We start from the raw sequence: 18,829 nt of genomic DNA, 5'->3' as shown, positions 1-18,829 counted from the left end.
ACTCTGAAAGATCACCCCTGCAACTTTGGCATTATCCAAGACAGCAAACTCTCTATGAAACAAAAGGCCAACAGCGTCTACTCAGCCTGCTTACACATTCTCCACATGCTTCACAGAATCTTCAATTTTCTACCCACCGGCACCAGTAAAACAGTGCTAGCAGCCTCTCATCACCAGCCATCTAGGCTACAGCAACACCCTCTATACAGGCACCACGGGCGTAATCATGAGAAGACTCCAGACTATCCAGGCAGCAGCCAGACTCATCCTAAACCGACCCAAAATGACTCACATCGCACAGGACCTGAGAGACCTCCTCTCTTTCCCCACCCAGAAGAGATGCCATTTCCAGATCCTGACCCACGCCTACAAAGCCCTTCATGACCAAGGGCACACATAGATGAACCACAGCCTAAACTTCCACTATCCGCCCAGAAACCCATGCTCTGTTCACCTCGCCCTCTTACAGATATTGCATACCTGGTGCTGCCTCACCGAAGGATGATCTTTCTGCTATCTCACTGCCAGATCCTGGAATGCTCTTACCTTCCATCCTGGAGCATCTACCTCTTTAGCAGACTTCTGGAAAGAGACTCAAGACCTGCCCCTTTGACTGCGACCTACAACCCAGGGCTCGGATACCTTCACCGGTGAGAAGCTGTGCTATATATGTTTGCTCTGTGGGTTGTGTGTTCTCATATGTTTTTTGGTCACTGTGTGTCATCCTCTTTGGATTTAAATTCAGATGTGGGTACCAGGCTCTCCTTCCTTGCTCTGGTATAGCTCTAACAGTTGACGATCAATTTCTTTCTTTCAAGCCCCAACTCCTAATTCACCCAAAGTGATCACCCTGATGCATATCTCCTACCATCTCAAGCTCACTCACCCTCTCTCTTCCTGACAATTTTCCTCTTCAGCTTCACTCATTGCAATCAGATTCCTAGCTTTGAGTAATTTCTCCATTAATTTAATTTAATTTAATAACGATTAGTAAAGCGCCTGGTGACCCAAGGGCATCCCTGCGCTGTAGGAGTTGTAATCCAGTTGAGGGAGAGGAAGGGAGGAGAGACGTTTAATTAGGGAATAGGTGTGTCTTCAACTTTTTGCCAAATACCAGGTAGTTGGGTTCAAGTCTGAGGGAACGTGGTAGGGCGTTCCATCCAGTGGCTGCTTGAACAGAGAAGCGTCGTCCTCCTGTACGTGTCTTTTTGAATCTGGGAATGTTGGCCAGGTGCTCATTCTCGGATCGTAGGGATCTGGGTGCTTTGTAGGGAGTGATCATGCTGCTGAGGATCGCGGGACCAGATCCGTTGATCAGCTTGTGTGTCGTGCACATGGCTTTGAAATGCACCCTTTGGCGCACAGGGAGCCAGTGCAGAGCCTTGAGGGCAGGTCTGGCGGACACTCTAGGGGGAAGGTTGGTGAGCAGATGTGCTGCAGCGTTCTGTGTCCGCTGCAGTTTCGTCAGGGTGGCCTCAGGGGCTCCCAGGTAGACCATGTTGCTATAGTCCAGGCGCAACAGTACTAGTCCCTGGATAAGCATTTTCCTGGAAGCAGGTGGCAGTAAGGGGAGAATCTTGCGGGTCATGCGCATGAGCCCGAAACAGGTGCCCGAGGTTTTAGCTGCTTGCGTCTTCATAGAAAGTTCTGGTTCGAGCCATACGCCGAGGGTCTTAATTTCACGCTTCGGGGGGGGGGGGGGGGGGGGGGATTTCTCCGAACATGTCGGGCCAGAGTGCTGGGGGGATGGTCGTCCATTGTTTCCCCAGGAGCATCACTTCCGTCTTTGACCCATTTAATTTTAGTGATGAGTCACTCATCCAGCTGTGTATTTCTGTGAGGCAGTTGGTCAGGTTGTTTGGGTGGTTTATTAGTTGAGATAAGGAGACGACCAGTTGAGTGTTGTCAGCGTAGCTTACCATTTTTATGTCAAATGGTGTCACCACGTCCTCAAGGGGGGCCATATATGCATTAAAAAGCGTCGGGCTCAGGGAAGAACCCTGAGGGACCCCGCTTGTGAGGGGGAGGGTGGACGAGTGGTGATTGTCGTCCCATACCTGGAACGAGCGCCCAGTGAGGAAGGATTCAATCCAGCTGAGTGCCGTCCCGGTGAGCCCTGCTGCCGCGAGTCGATGGAGGAGGACACGGTGGTTGACTGTGTCGAAGGCTGCGCTGAGATCCAGGAGGATCACTGCCACTGACCCTCCTGAATCCAGGATGCGCCTTGCCTCCTCGATAACGGCAAGAAGGGCAGTGTCTGTGCCATGACCCGGGTGGAATCCAGTCTGTACGTTGTTAGTCTCAAAGAACTTGGATATTTGTTCGTTGACCAATTTCTCGGCTACCTTGCTGATTCCGGGGAGTAGTGATATTGGTCGATAGTTTGACATGTCCGCTGGATCAAGCTGGGGTTTTTTTAGAAGTGCCTTTACCACCGCACTTTTCCAGCCGTCGGGGACAGATCCCTGGACAAGCAAGCTGTTGATAAGCTCCATGACCGTGGGAACGATGACAGGGGCCACGGTTTTGAGGAATCTGATGGGTGCCGGGTCCAGGGGAGATCCGCTTTTCATTTTAGTCAGGGTTCGTTCTACCTCTGTGCAGATTACTGGCCGGAATGTCACAAGTATGGGTCGTAAATTGCTTTCGGTATGGCAGGGGGATGAACGGCTGGCCATGTGGCTGGGGGGGCCGGGCGGTGGGAGGGAAGCCAGGATGCGGGAGATTTTGTTGTTAAAATAGGAGGCTAGTTCATTACTTCGGTCGACCTGGGGGGTGATGGAGGGAGGGGTGTTAGGTACTTTAAGCAGCTCCTTTACAATTAGGAAGGATTCCCTGGCAGAGTTGGAGGATTCTTTTATACGCGCGTCGTAATGGGAAGCTTTGGCGGGCCTGATGGCCTCTTTATAGAGTCTGACTGTGTTCTGGTATGCTTCCTTGCTGGCGTGTTGCCAGTCTTTCCTCCAAAGCCGTTCGGCTTTTTTGCAGTTTTTGCGAAGTAGTCGGAGGTCCGAGGTGTACCACGGGAAAGTAATTTTATTTACAAGGCTCCCTTGTCATTCCACTCTCCTATTATAAGAATTTCTTTCCAATACCTTATGGAGGTATACAGTTTGATACAGCTACTCGAACAATAATACACATGGTCTGCTCTTTTTGTTGAATACGCACACCAGGGAAGCTGCCACTGAATATACAGTCTGCATTGTTTCACAGTGTTTGCATATTAGTGAATGATACATTATATGCACATGAAATTTCCATTGGGGTAGTTTGTATGCATGCAATAAATACAGCATGGAAATCACACACACAAATATCTTCATCATATAAACATATATTTCTCTCCTGTCAGGTCCTTCCTCTGGAGAAATGAAAGGTGGCAACAAGACCTCAGTGACAGAATTCATCCTCCTTGGTCTCACAGAAGACCCAGAGCTGCAGTTCCCATTGTTTGTGTTATTCCTTCTGATATACATCATTACAGTGGTTTGCAATGTTAGTATAATGGCACTGATCAGGATTTCGCCTCGCCTTCACACGCCCATGTACTTTCTGCTCAGTAACTTGTCCTTTATAGACCTTTGTTACTCCTCCGTCATCACACCCAAAATGCTGGACACCTTTCTGGTGAAGAAAACTATTTCACTTTCAGGATGTGTGACGCAGTTTTTTTTCTTTGCCTGGATGGCAACTGCAGAGATTTTTCTCCTGACAGTGATGTCCTATGATCGATATATGGCTATATGTAAACCATTGCTTTACACTACAATTATGACCAAGCAAGTTTGCACATACAGTGTAGTTATTGTTTGTTTAGTAACCTGTGTACAATCTCTGATTCAAAGCATGTGTATCCTAAGGTTGTCTTTTTGTGGCTCTAATGAAATCACCCATTTCTTCTGTGATGTGATTCCACTGTTAAAACTTGCATGCTCTGACACAACACTTAATGTGGCCCTGTTGCTTTATGAGGGTGGTTGCATTATAGGACTGGCAGTGGTGCTTATTATTATATCCTATACATGCATTATTTGCACCATCTTGAGGATCAGTTCATCAGAACGTAGATGGAGGACGTTCTCCACCTGTTCATCCCACTTTGCCTCTGTCACTCTATTTGTTGGAACTCTCATATTCATGTACATCAGACCCAGCTCAAAATATTTCATAGGGCAGGACCATGTGGCCTCTGTGTTCTATACAGTAGTAATTCCAATGGTAAACCCCCTGATCTACAGTCTGAGAAACAAAGACGTCAAAGATGCCCTGAGAAAAGTAGTGAACAAAATATCTTTGCATGGAGAAATGCGCTAAAAGAGTAATACTTTGTGACTTAAACGCAAACACAAATGAACACGCCACACACCATACATCTCAAACAACTAAGACTTAAAAACATTAATTACCAACAAGCCAACCCCGAAAAGAGCAAAGTACCATGGGTATACACTACCCGCCCCCCCTTAGCACACATACATCAGGCTCGGCCCAGGCTCCCTTGTGTCTCCCCACCATCACCGGAGAGCGTCAAAAGGTACCCATCAAGTCATGGCCCAAAGACAATCTTCGCCTCCACCTGTGACCCGGTGTCAATCTGAAAGACCCATTACCAGGGCACCCACTAACATGTCAGTAACTCTTAATTGATGCTGTTGTAAACGTATCTAGGACCCTATTTTAATATTCCCGATTCATGCCCTTATGTGGTTATAACAAATCATATCCTTATAAAGGCAAAAGAATCATATCCATATTTAGTCATAGCCTATACAGTCCAAATACGGCAAGGCTACTCCCACAGACTCCTAGAAAGTACAACGCATTCTTTAAACAAACTAAGCCTCCAGCAGCCCAGGAATTCCCCCTGCTTTTGTTTTGATTTGTCCTAGAACTCCTGGAGTCCTGAAAGAACTGCAAGTTCTTAGTGACGTCTTATGTCCAACCTTACGTCAAACTCGGCACCTTCCAGGTATAAATATACCAGCATCTGCCCTAAGCAAACACACGGTGGTTTGGAGCAGATCGGCTATCTACTTACCCGAAGCCCAGCTGTAGCGAGTGGTGAAGGAAGCCAACCCTCCCATTGACGCACTGAGAGAGACGCTGTCTTTTCTCCTGCCGAGAAATCCAGCTCCAGTGTTTCCAGTCACTCTTGTGGGTTGCTGGGAGATCGAGTCCTGAGAAAGAGATACAAGACCTCCTTCATTCTATAGCCAAGGAACGGAGCTGATTAGATCCTTAGAGAATTCTTGATTCAGATTCTTCGCAAAAATAGCTTAACTTAAACTGCAGCTCACTTACTCCTTCCCACGTACTAGGCTTAGGTCAGGTACACAGGGGTAGTCGTATCTTAGAAGCACCAGTTGAGTATGTTTAGTCAATGATTTTAAGTATGTATATATTGTATCCGTTTTAAGTATCTTGTGGCTCAGAAACCATATAAATGCTTTTACAGTATTATTTCATAATACTCCTTTTACTGTACGCACTTAACTTTATGATAAGTATGGCAATTGTGGCAATTCACTTCTCTTGCATGAGAAAGAAGACTGCTCGATAAATAACCACTTTTATTGAAAAGGCCCGTCTCTCTATTTCTCTGCACTCCTGGTGAAACTAAGCATGCACGATTGACTGAGTGAAATAGCTGTCTATTGTTTTCCGCAACTCTGGAGATATACTCCTTTTTCTGGGGGGAGCAAAGTTGTCATGTTTATGCGGTTGTCAGAAACTAATCCCTTCTTGTCTATTCCGTAAATTTAACTCCTTCCTGTTCACTTGAGAAAGTTTCTAGTGACCTCTGAACTAGCTGGCATACCTAATTAAGTCTAACATATTCAGTAGAGACCTAGATGACCTCAGTCCTACGTCTAAACTATCGTTTATGTTATTCCAATGCGCAGAGCCTATTGGGAATATAGGAACTACACTACAATGCAGCCCCTTATGTAATCATCCTTACAGGAGTACCGGAGCTGAGACCAGATCAGATAGAGCCCTATGGCGAGCTCAAAAATAAAAACCATGTTCTGGTTAAATAAGTGTAGGCCCCTAGTAGGCAATGAACAGGGGGAAATTCTGATGGCACGCAGGGTGAATTGGGTGGGAAGCAGGCCCAAGGACCACATAGGGGATTGTGTGGTGGTGAATTTTCGGAACCAGTATGTCGTTGACCAGATATTAAGGTGGGGTCCAACTACAGACTCGAGCAACATTAGATCTAGGGCCTTGAGCTTTTTTTACCCTAGGGGGATTCACAATCCGGGGAGGGCCTCGGATGGTCAAAGTAGTAGGGAGTGGAACCTGGTCGGGCATAGTCGTAGACCCCAATACGTTGCCCTAAGGAATCAAGGAGTGATATATTTTCACAATAGATTTGACCCCTTGATGTCCTTGGACGAACTGGACTGACTAAGGACAGATACAATCCCTCAGCTGAGACAAGATAGGGATAAGAGCTCTGAACAAGACAAGGCCCTACTCTCTCTCTCAGTTCGGTGTGAGGCACCACAGCGAGTGGCTGAATTACGGCCAATAACAATAGAGGGCCCACATGCCTGGTCGGTAATAGAAACAGAAATAAAGGGGCCGGATAGCATTGTGGTACACACCCAACTATCAAAATCACACAGTCCGGCCGAACTGAAGGAAATTCTGATTAATGACAGGAAAGTAAGTAATAACCTCACTACACCCCGAGCAAGGAGGCCTGAAAGGCAGGATGGGTTAAAACTCATATCCTGGAATATAGCAGGACTCTCAGCAAATTGTTACGAGCAGGAATGGAGGCAATACATCACCAGGTTTCACGTTATATGTCTTCAGGAGACCTGGCCGATTGACTGCAACCCTTTCATTTTAGAGGGGTTTAAGTGTTTTTCGGTGCCTGCCCAAAAGTCAGCATCAGGGAGAGCCATGGGGGGGCTGCTAATATACATGGATAAAAGGGGTGTGGTCCAACCTTAACTGGCCATCACATATTATGCAAGCTCTGAGCTTTCATTCAAAAGGTTTAAACATCACCTTGATTAACTGGTGTAATGCGGTGGGAGTTAATGGGAAGGGTAATAAAATAAAGCAATTGGACACACGCCTAAATGATCAGTTGGGGGTAGGGAAGACAGCGGTAGTACCTTCCCTAGTTCTAGCAGGCGATTTCACTTGCCACTTGTGTCCAAACCTGAGACCTGTCAACAAGGATTGGTCCCGCTGCACAGTGGAGAAAGGCCCACACTTTCTACATTCTCCTGAAGGGACAGACATTGACAGGGTGATGAAAGGTCATAACCTGGTCCATACCATGGATCTCATAGAATTGGGTAGCGGGGGGAGATTAATCCTACTTTTAAGGGCAGAGGTTTTCGCTCTTAAATTGATTATATTATGATCTGTAGTATATTTAAAGCATGGGTCAAAGGGGCAGAAATAGAATGGAGCATATATAGTGACCACAATCCCCTTGTGTTGGACCTAAGAGGACCGACCATTAAAAACACGATTCAAGGGGTAGGTTTGTCAGAGAAGGTAACAGACCAGGGGAGGAGACTTAGATGGTCCAAAATAGATGGGGATACCTTTTATAAATCTCTAATGACAACAGGGGTAGACGCACTTAATGTATGTCTTGACCCCTCTATAGAGGGGGTTGCGGTTGTAAACGCATTTGAGGAGATGGCGCACCTCATCGAAGGACTATTAAAGACCACTAAGAACAGGAGATTAAACACCACCCCCAGATGGTTTGATAAAGACTGTTCACAGGCACACAGAAATCTGAAAGCCAGCTTAAAATCTTTACCTAGGGATAAGCTATACATTGCCCAATGCAGGCTGGCATACAAAAAGGCACTAAAAAATCGGAAATTTTCCCTTCAAATGCAAGCTTCGGAGGACCTAAAGGGAGGGTGGGGACAGAAGGGACTTGACATAGTTCTAGAAAATTATAAATAAACCTTGTTTCCAGGACTCAAACACCCCACAGATTTGTAGCACAATTCTGCCAGAACAATGGTATTCCCACTTAAAAAATGTATATAATCATACTGGCGAAACTAACAACGAAGAGGGGCAAGGACTAAGATGGGCTGCAAGGATAGAGATTACTCTGGCAGAAGTAGAAGGGGCCATATCAGGCCTATCTAAAAATAAAGCGCCCGGTCCAGATGGCATACCTCCCGATCTCTACCTTAGCAAGGTGGAGTTGTGGGCCCCCATCCTTACGAGGGTCCTAAACGCAGCAGTAGAAGCCGGTCTGCTGCGCTCCTGGTCCTCTTCAATAATAGTCCTGATTTATAATAAAGGGAATAGGGACAACCCCCAATGCTATCGCCCGATTTCTTTTGTCGATGTCACTGCGAAGGTGTTGGGTTGTGTTGTCCTTAATCGCCTTACAGAATGGGCGGACAGGCATCAGATAATTACTAACACTCAATATGGGTTCAGGGAACGAAGGTCAACTACGGACCAATGCCTGAACCTTTACTTGCTGGTTGCCAAGTATACTATAGCCAGCAAGGAGGCGCTCTACTTAGGGTTCATAGATCTCTCTGCTGCGGTCGACCATGTGAACAGAGAGAAGCTGTGGGCCCTGATGATAAGCCTAGGAGTGGACCTGGATTCAGTTAATATTCGTAAAGCCTTGCATTGGAACACCACTGCCTCTGTGCGTTTTAACCTAGATGGAGGCAGGACCCCAGCATTCCCATGCGGGGGTCTGCATTTTAGCTCCTTTCTTGTTTTCCCTTTACATTAATAATTTAGACAGCAAATTAGGTAAACTAGGAGTAGACTCTCCCCAAGTAGGCAGCCACCCGGTTCCCATCCTGCTTTAAGCGGACGACGCAGTGTTGTTAGCCCGGACCCCCATAGGGCTTCAGAGGCTGATTGATGGGTTTGTCGGCTTCATGACCTCACTTGACCTATCCGCAAATTTGGACAAGTCCTATGTCATGCTGGCGGGGGCCAGACCAGACAAGAAGTTTTCCTACAAGATAGGCACCCATAAAATAGGACAGGTTCAGTCCTTTTCTTATTTAGGCCAATTATTTGATGGGTTGTTAAATTTTAAACTTCTTGTGGGAAAACACTGTTCAAAACTGGTGGCCTCAACCTGCTTAATAATGAATTATGGTCTTAGGCTGGGCAGGTGGTCACCTGAACAAGTTATGAATTTGTACAGATCAATCTGTTGTGCTAAAGTAGCCTACGGGGCAGAGGTTTGGGGCTTAGTAAATATTCAACAGTTGCAGGTAGAGGAAAACAAATACTTCAGAAGTTATTTGCGGGTATGAAGGGTTTCAGTCGTCTCAGGGTATTCATTTGAAAATTTGCTCCTTTCGCTGCTGCGCTTATGTGATTCTTTTGAGTTTCTTAACCAGAGTTATTGCTAGCGATTTCACAGAGTCTATAATTCGAGTTTGGCCGTTGAGTGCAGTTAGGTGCTTCATCCACTCACCGATGATGGTTGTTAGTTTTAAGTGTTTTTTGGCGAGCCAGGTCTGTGTTTTCTGTAGCGTCGAGTTAAGGGACTTGGGGCTCAATGTAGCTAGCCAAATACCGGTCAGTAACGGCCGAAAATACAGAATTTCGGCCGTTACCGACCGGTATTTGGTTATTGAGATGTAGGGGCCCAAAAAACTACTGAATCGGTAAATTTACCGAATTGGTAAATTTACCGAATTGGTAAATATACCAAATCGGTAAATATATTGAATCGGTAATTTTACCGATTCGGTAAATAAGAAATGGAAAAAAATGATTTTTGAGATGTAGGTAACCTTTAAAATACCGAATTTGCATGAAATTCGGTATTTAAGAGTCGGTATTTACCATGGATTGAAAGCAGGTGGTAAACCAGGTGCAGGCTATAAAAAAGGTCCCAAAATGCAACAGTGTGACCAGAATGGCAGTATTCTACATGATAGCGAGGCGGGTACGGCTACAGGCAGCAGGAGAGAGGGTCTGGATAAGGGATGAGCAAGTGTACAGGCAGAGGATCACGCTATGTCAACTAACTGAGGCAGAGATCCTGCAAAGGTACAGGCTACACCCCCACACCATCCTGGACTTGATCAGGGACCTCCACCCACTTTTGGAGCACCCAACCCCAAGGGCGCACGCCATTCCACCCCATATGCAGGTGCTGTGTAGCCTACACCTGCTTGCCTCTGGGAGCTACCAGAGTGTGATTGCTGCGATAGGTGGGGTGTCCCAGAGCTGCCTGTCCGGTTTCTTCAGGAAGTTCCTAGAGGCCATGATGCAGAGAATGCATTATTACATCAGCTTCCCTGAAGCTCACGCAGAACTGCTCAAGACCAAGACTGACTTCTATCAAATTGCACATTTCCCACAAGTCATCGGCTGTATTGATGGCACCCACATCCCAATATGCCCACCTGCTGCCATAGAGACCATTTACAGAAACAGGAAGTCAACCCACACAATCAATCTGTGATGCAAACTACATTGGGGAATTAGGCGAAGGGTACCTGCTAGGTAAAACATTGTGTGACACTCCCTTGATAGATATTGCAGATGTATGTGTGCATGTGAGTAATGTCTTTCTCATTTTCAAATAGGGGATAGTGCATATGCCATTTGCTCTTTCATCCTGACACCCTACCTCAACCCTTCAACACCCAGCCAGAGGCGATAGAACAAGGCACACAAATCTTCTAGGAACATTGTGGAGTGCACCTTTGGGCTGTCAAAAAGCAGGTTCAGCTGCCTACACAAAAGTGGAGGGGCGCGCCACTATACACCAATCACCTGTTGTAAGATGATTGCAACTTGTGCAATGTTGCACAACCTTGCCACTAAGAAGGGCACCGAGATGGAAGTGAGCGACTATCAGGACCATGATGATGAAGATGCACTGCCTGAACTCAACACAGCAGGAGTTGCAACACCAACAGATGGCAGACAGAGACGGGCAGAGATCACACACAACTACTTTTAAGTAAGCAAAGAGACACAGACAGGTGGAGTTTGCACCCAACGTAGTTTAATATTTGGCACTACGCAGGTATTTCAAAAGCACAAATGTGCACAACAAATGTCATCCATCTAATAATGGTAGTCCTGGGTCACTTCCTCATTTACTGAACAAGTAATTTCCGCCCAACGCCTACCAGTGCCAGATGTAAGTGGCTGGCTCTCTTCACTGTGTGTTTGGGCCGTTGGCTCACCATGGCGCCTGCTGCTCTTCCGTGTCTCAATGACAAGGGGCTTGTCATGCTGCTCCTACTGGTGCTTTCCTCACTTTCTGGTAGATCCAGAGAAGCAGTTTGTGCTGTCTGTGCATTTATCAGCACCTCCACAGCACTGGTCATCCTAGCAATGCCCCTAGGCACCTCATTGCTGTTGTGTGTGAGTCCCTCTTGCATGTTAATGCATCATCTGCATAGCTGGGAAGTGGCTGTGGCCAGACGGTTCATTGCTTTACTTTGCTGCTGCGCACGCTGCCTCTCCTTGCGGCTTGCTAACATGTCCTGGTCAAGTTTGCTGCACAGAACCTGCACCGGTTGTGTCATGTCCCACATCCCTGCAGCCATCTCCTTGTTCACATTAACCAGTTCCCTGATGCCCTTCCCTATATCTTCTATATTTGTGTTTAGGGTACTCATCTGGCGTTGCACAGACTAGATGGCCTTCCCCTGCATCCTTTGGATTTTCACCATGCTACCCTCAAGCCCACAGAAGACACTGGGACCCTCCACACATGCTGCTACAATGCATTCTCTGTGCCTGCGGCGTCTGGTACCTGTACGGCCAACCTCCGCACTGGACTGCTGTGTAGCAGGGCTACCTTCCCCAGCCAAGGTTTGTGTGTCATCCCCCTCCATGTCACCTGCTGATGACTCCATTTGGACTAGTGGGGCAACTACATGCCTCCTGCTCTTTTGTGATGCAGGTGTTGTTAAAGGCAGTGATGCAGGCAGTTCAGGTGAGGACAGTAGCAGAGGGGATCCTGAACGTTCTGGGGACGCCTGCAGATGTGGAGACATTTCTGGATCTTGGCATGGTCGCTGTGTAGTTGGTACACCTGTGTCCTCTGTGACATTTTCTGCACTTGGGCCTGGCTCCTGGCTGTCATCCCTCTCTGGTGCTGTGTCTTCCGTCTCCCTGGTACGCCTGCGAGATGTCTCGCCTGTGGACATATAAGCATACATTAGCTCGGTGCAACTGCCTCACAGCCACTACAATTAAATAATTCTCACTCAAACACTGTAAATGTCACCTGCGCTTGATTATGTCTGACATGATTTGCCTAACTTGTTGATTGCTGTACTGTATGACATGGTCTTTCATTTACTTACTACATGTTCCATAATGCATTGCTCTTGTATAGTGCTACCTCTACTGGACTGGGGTTAAATTTGCCACATAGGGAAAAGGGAAGGCTGATGTGGTGGGGGTGATTGCTGTGCATGCGTCTTACCTTTTCTGGCGGCAGCTCTGGCTGAGCTGTCTGCATCTCCCAGTCCACAGACGCTCTCTGGATCAATGGTGGACCAGCTTCTCCAGGTCAGTCAGGGGGGGTGCACCGTTCTTCCCTCCTCCAGTTTTTTTTGCCTGTTTGTGTTGCTCAGCAAATTGTTTCTTGGTCAGGCTCCTGAGGTCATACCACCTCTTTTTCAGGCATCTATGTCCCTTGGAGTCACTCCTACAGCATTCACCTTTGCTTGAATGTCCAGCCAAATCTTCCTTTTGGCAAATTCAGCCACAGTCAGGGACAGCTTGCCAAACAATTTCTGGTGTTCCTTCACCACCTCCTCCACAAGGACCTGCACCTCCATGGTGCTAAATTGTATTTTCCTCTTCCTCTATGGCTGTTCCTTTTTACTGCTGATTGCCATTTTCACAGTTTAAAAGCACACAACATTTTCTGTGGCTCAGGGACTCAGCTCAGCTCCAACTGCCTCTCCAGAAGCTTCTAATTACTTGCAGCTGCCTGTGTAGCCACTTCCTGGTAGGGAGGGGGAGGGTGGTAGCACCTGATTGGCTGCCTGATTCAGTTTCACTTTTATTTCCTTTCCGATTCGGCATTTACCGAATCGGTATTGACCGAATCAGTATTTCCCATTCATTCCTATGGGCCAAAAGGCATTCGGTAAATACCGAATGCCAGATTTCAAATTTTACCAATTCGGTAAAAAATACCGAATTATTATGTACATCTAATTTACCGATTCTAAAATACCGAATCGGTAAAACTCGGTATTTTAGAATCGGTAAAAAAGATTTACCTACATCTAGCCCTTGATGTCTTCAAGTGAGTGCACCTTAATGTAGAGTTGATTATCATCTGCGTACATGTGATATTGGACATTTGAGGAGTAGAGAAGGTTGGTGAGTGGTTCCATAAACAAATTGAAGAGAATTGAAGTGTCAGAGAGAGGGAAGATCCCCGGGGTACTCCTATAGTGACAGAGGTAGCTTTGAGAAAGATTGATTGATCTTGAATCTTTGTGTTCTGTTTTGGAGGAAGGGAGTGAACCAATTTAGAACTGTTCCAGATAGGCCCATTCTATGTTTCAGAAGGTCTAGTAAGTTTTTGTGTTTGACAGTATCAAAGGTCGAGGATAGGTCGAGCAGGATTAGCAAACAGGCATTGTTTTCGAATGTATGACAAAATATAGAAAGACAAAATATCGACCTACAAAAATATTGGAACAATAATATCGATGTCAAAAAGATCGACATCCTATCTACAAAAAGGTAAGTACAAAAATATCAAGAAAAAAAATATTGATGTCAAAAATATATATTTTTAAAAAATATTGTTTTTTTAATAAAACAAATATGTAAAAAGAATTTCAAAATACTTACAAATATAATAAACCTAGTACAACATATATTATATTATTCACAATTAATAAGTCATATTCATAAGTTATTAACAAGAAAAAAGAAACATATGCAAATATTATATAATATATATACTTAATAATCAGCTGTAATATTTATTGTAATAACTTATAAATAATTAAAACATTATATATAACACATTCATCTATACACATCAAATAATAACATAAATAAAAAATAAATAGTTATGCAAAACAAATTTTTTTTTAAAATTTACTTTTAATATTTTATACTATATTAACTAAAACAATACAAAGAATATTAAGTAACAGAGGGAGTAAAATACTATTCCAACTTAAAAAAAAACAACAGTAGGGAAAGTGTTGGATAGCGTAGGGGTAAAAATTACTATTCCCACTCCAGAGAGTGCAACAGTAGGGAACGTGTTGGATAGCGTAGGGGTAAAAATTACTATTCCAACGCTAGAGTGCAACAGTAGCGAAAGTGTTAGATAGCGTAGGGGTAAAAATTACTATTCCAACTCCAGAGAGTGCAACAGTAGGGAAAATGTTGGATAGCGTAGGGGTAAAAATTACTATTCCCACTCCAGAGAGTGCAACAGTAGGGAAAGTGTTGGATAGAGTAGGGGTAAAAATTACTATGCCCACTCCAGAGAGTGCAACAATAGGGAAAGTGTTGGATAGCATAGAAGTTAAAAATAACACACTTATAAATAAACTAACATTTTAAAATATTTAAAAAAAAATATTAAATTAATCTAAACTATTTACAAATACCAATAAATAATTATTTAAAAAATAATTACCAATTAATATCCAATAAATTAATTATCAATACCCAAATATAAATGTAATACCTACTTAATTACATATCAATTACTTTACATACTATAAACGCCAATAACAAAATAATACACTTAACATAATTACCAATTAATCAATGAATTAAAATTAATTACCAATAATACAAATTAATTACCAATTAATAAATAATTACAAATAGTATAATTAGCAACAACAATTAACAAAAATACATTATTACTTAATTACATTTAAATTACTTCCCACCCTATTCCCCTATAAACCTACACCCCGCTACAGAACATAATTATCAATTAATCAATGTATTAAGATATATTACCAATTAATAAAAATTAATTATAAATTAATTAAAATTAATTTATAATTCCTAAAACATTAATAATGAATTTAGTATAATTACGATACTTCCCACCCTATTCCCCTATAAACCCACAACCCACTACAGAACAATATTATCAATTAATCAATCAATTAAAATAAATTACCAATTAATACAAATTAATTACCAATTAATTAAAATTAATTCATAATTCCTAAACAATTAATAATTAATTTAGTATAATTACATTACTTCCCACCCTATTCCCCTATAAACCGACAACCCGCTTCAGAACACAATTATCAATTAATCAATGAATTAAAATAAATTACCAATTAATAAAAATGAATTACCAATGAATTAAAATTAATGTATAATTCCTAAAAAATGTATAATTAATTTAATCTAATTAAATTACTTCCCACCTTATTCCCCTATAAACCCACAACCCGCTACGGTACTAAAACACAACATTTACTTAAATTACATTAAAAAAAATAATACATATTAAATACATAATAATATACATAACAATGATATAAAAATCGATATAGTAATATCGATATTACTTACATCGATATTAACAAAATCGATATTACTTACCTCCGAAGTTCTGTACCTTTGATATTAAACAAATCGATATTACTTACCTTCTATATTCTGTCCCTTCGATATTAAAACATCGATATTATGGTAGGTCGATATTAAAAAAATCGATATTTTGTCTGCCTACCATTGTTTTCATCCAATATGTGTAATGCATCATCTATAATGTGGGTCACGACTGATTCGGTACTGTGCCCGGTCCGAAAACCAGATTAGAATTGATCAAACAGGTTGAAGTGGTCTATGTGGTTGCTAAGCTGCTTGTGTGCCCATTCTTCTAATAGTTTGGCCAGGGTAGGGATGTTGGATATAGGGCGATAGTTATTCTGGTCAGACGGGTCCATCAATGGTTTCTTCAAGATAGGGCTAACCTGCCCAGCTTTGAGGATAGTCCCAGGTATCTTTATGGAACATATAGGGGTAACTCTAGAGTCCATGGGGGTATAAGTCGATGGTGCCAAAAGCCCATTCTTCCAAGTACAGGCAGCAGATCATCATCATAGGGCAACAGGCGGAGTCTCTGAAAGACTCCGCCTTTTGCCTCCTTGCAGAAGAGAATTGTTAATGATCCTCGTTCATAGAGGCACTAACAATGGAATGAAGTCTTTAAGGTGGTGTGCTGGGAGAGGGTCTATAAAGTGATTGGAGGGATTTAGAGCTGTATGTATTTTTAGGATATTTTCTTCGCTGTAGAAGTTGAAGGCGACCCAGGAGGCATTATTTTTGAGGTCATGCTTTGTGGAATAACTAGGCGAGGTTGTCAGCGTGGTAATGGAGGTGATCATGTGTGGGTCAGTATGGGAAAATGGATCGTTAAGAAGCTCAGACTTTATGTTATCGGTCTTGGTTGTAAAAAAGGAAGCACATTCCTCTCAATTGGGGAATGTTTCTGAATAGAGTTGGGGGGAGTGGGAGACACCCTTAGATTGAGATTTAATTATTTTGAATAATCTTTTGGGTCGATTCTTGGCCTGGTCTAATTGTTTACTAATGAAGTCAGCGTTAGATCATCTAATGTTTCTGTAACTGGAGTTGCTCATGCTTCTTAGTAGTTTGAGGTAGTCGGAGGATGGTGCAGCTCTCCATTGTCCATTGTCGTTCAATTGCTCCAAGTGATCTTCTGTCTTCATTTAGCCTACCATCATACCAGGGGTTTAACACTTTAGAGGTGTCTCTTTTCAAATGAAGGGGAGCTAGATTGTCTAATGTCAAGTAAGTTCATAGCGTGGAAGTAGTGATTAGTCAGATCATAAACATCCTTTAATCCATCAGGTGGGGGAAAGAGGGTAGGACTAGAGGTTGCGAGTGAGACAGGATTTACGTTATTTAGATTACTCTTCCAGATTTTCGTTCTCGTGGGTTGGACAGAGAGCAGTTTAATAGCTTCATTGGTATGGAAAGTGATGATGTGATGGTCAGACCAGTCTCAGGGGAGGATTGATTCCAACTGGGTGGAGTCAGTTTTGGAAATTACTAGAACCAGGGTCCACACTATTTCATGGGTGGGGCTGTCACAGATTTGGGACAAGTTACTGCCGGATAGGAAGGCTTTGAGGCTATTGACCTCTGGGTTATCAAGGTCATTCCAGTGGAGGTTAAAGTCCGCCAGGAAGATCTGAGCTAAGACATCCAATATGTGTTCAATGAAGGTCATGTTGTTGACTGGATGGTAAAATGCATGTAGTGAACATATTGGCTTATTATTGTTAGCGATGTCTAAGCATAGGTATTCACAGGATGAGAGAACAGAGGAGTTGGAGCGGATCACAGAGATTTAGTTTCGATGTATGCAGGCAATTCCCCCACCTAGTCTACCAACCCTATCTAGTCTTGTGATGTGATAGTACGGGGGAACTATTATGTCTAGGATAGGCGTGTACGATTCATTAAGCCAAGTTTCCATTAAAATTATGAGGTCCGGTTCATTGGTTAGTATGAGGTCAGCTATATCTGCGGCATGGTGTGTGGCTGACATACAGTTTACTGGGATGCAGTTTAGCCGGGGCTTGGTAGGAGTAGTGTTGGGGTCGTAGAAAATGGGTACTATGTTGAGATTGCTTTCAACAATACCTCTAGGAATATGTCTTGTAACTCTAGAGGCATTGGAAGGGATTGGTTGATTGATTTGATTGATTTGATTTTGGGTTTTATAGAGCGCACAGCTACCCTAGGGCATCCTGGCGCTGGTGACCATCATCCTGGAGAGTGGGAAGACAGGGGGGGGAGTGCTAAGGGGAAGAGAAGGGTCTTCAGTCTTTTCCTAAATCTGAGGTGGTTTTGTTCTTGCCTCAGGGAGAGTGGGAGGGCATTCCACAGTCTGGGAGCATTGTACGAGAACAAGCGACCACCTGTTCTGGCCTTCCTAATTCTGGGGACTTTTGCAAGGGAAAGGGAGTTAGATCTAAGTTGTCTAATTGATTGTTGATGGGACACCAGAGGTCTGAGCATAGGGGGGGCTTCGTTGTGCAGTATTTTATGGGCAATGCACAGGGTTTTGAAGTTGACCCGTTCTTTGACTGGCAGCCAGTGCAAACTTCTAAGGGCTGGCTTGGCCGAGGTCCTTGCTGCGATACCTGTGAGTATTCTTGCCGCCGTGTTTGGTGCACATTGAAGTCTGTGGAGTACAGTGCCTGGGGCCCCCAGATATAGGACATTCCCGTAGTCCAGTCTGGAGTTCACCAGCCCCTGCATCAAGAGCTTCCTGGATTAAGGGGGGAGTAGATGGAGAATCTTTCGTGCCATCTTCATAAGGCCGAAGCACGTTCCCGCAGTTTTCCTCGCTTGTGTTTTGAAGCTAAGGTCCTGGTCCAACCATATCCCCAGGCTCTTTACTTCGGATTTTGGGGATGGTGGGGATCCCATACATGGTGGCCAGGGAAGGGGTGTGGGTATTTTATTTGGGTTTCCCAGAAGGAGTATTTCAGATTTTTCCCCATTCAGTTTTAACCGGGACTCGCACATCCATTGGTGCACTTTTTCCAGACAGCTGGACAGATTGGAGAGGGCGTTGTCTGATTGGTTGAGGGAGACGACGAGCTTGGTGTCATCGGCGTACATTATTGATTTGATCCCAAAAGGTTTAACAACATCCTCGAGAGGAGCCATGTACACGTTAAAAAGTGTGGGGCTCAGGGAGGATCCCTGAGGCACCCCACACTTGAGTGCATGAGCTTTGGAGATGGAATGTCCGTCAGTCACTTGAAAAGACCTGTCACCAAGGAAGGATGAGATCCAGGCCAAAGCGGAGTCC

General features: G+C 44.0%; 1 protein-coding gene across 1 annotated transcript; it reads left to right on the top strand.

Annotated features, from left to right (window-relative positions):
- Positions 1-3,372: 3,372 nt before the first annotated feature.
- LOC147734990 (olfactory receptor 5J3-like) lies at positions 3,373-4,317 on the top strand. Its single transcript, XM_086953728.1, has one exon. It carries the CDS (start codon positions 3,373-3,375, stop codon positions 4,315-4,317), a length of 945 nt encoding a protein of 314 aa, XP_086809854.1.
- The last annotated feature ends 14,512 nt before the right edge of the window (positions 4,318-18,829 follow it).

The sequence above is a fragment of the Lissotriton vulgaris genome, chromosome 1_2 (genome assembly GCF_964263255.1).
Source record: "Lissotriton vulgaris chromosome 1_2, aLisVul1.2, whole genome shotgun sequence".
Classification (NCBI taxonomy): Eukaryota; Metazoa; Chordata; class Amphibia; order Caudata; family Salamandridae; genus Lissotriton; species Lissotriton vulgaris.
This window is presented reverse-complemented; position numbering and strand designations above follow the sequence as displayed.

Coding starts and splice junctions, on each gene's coding strand:
- LOC147734990 (XM_086953728.1), top strand. CDS start 3,373: ATGAAAGGTGGCAACAAGACCTCAGTGACAGAATTCATCCTCCTTGGT.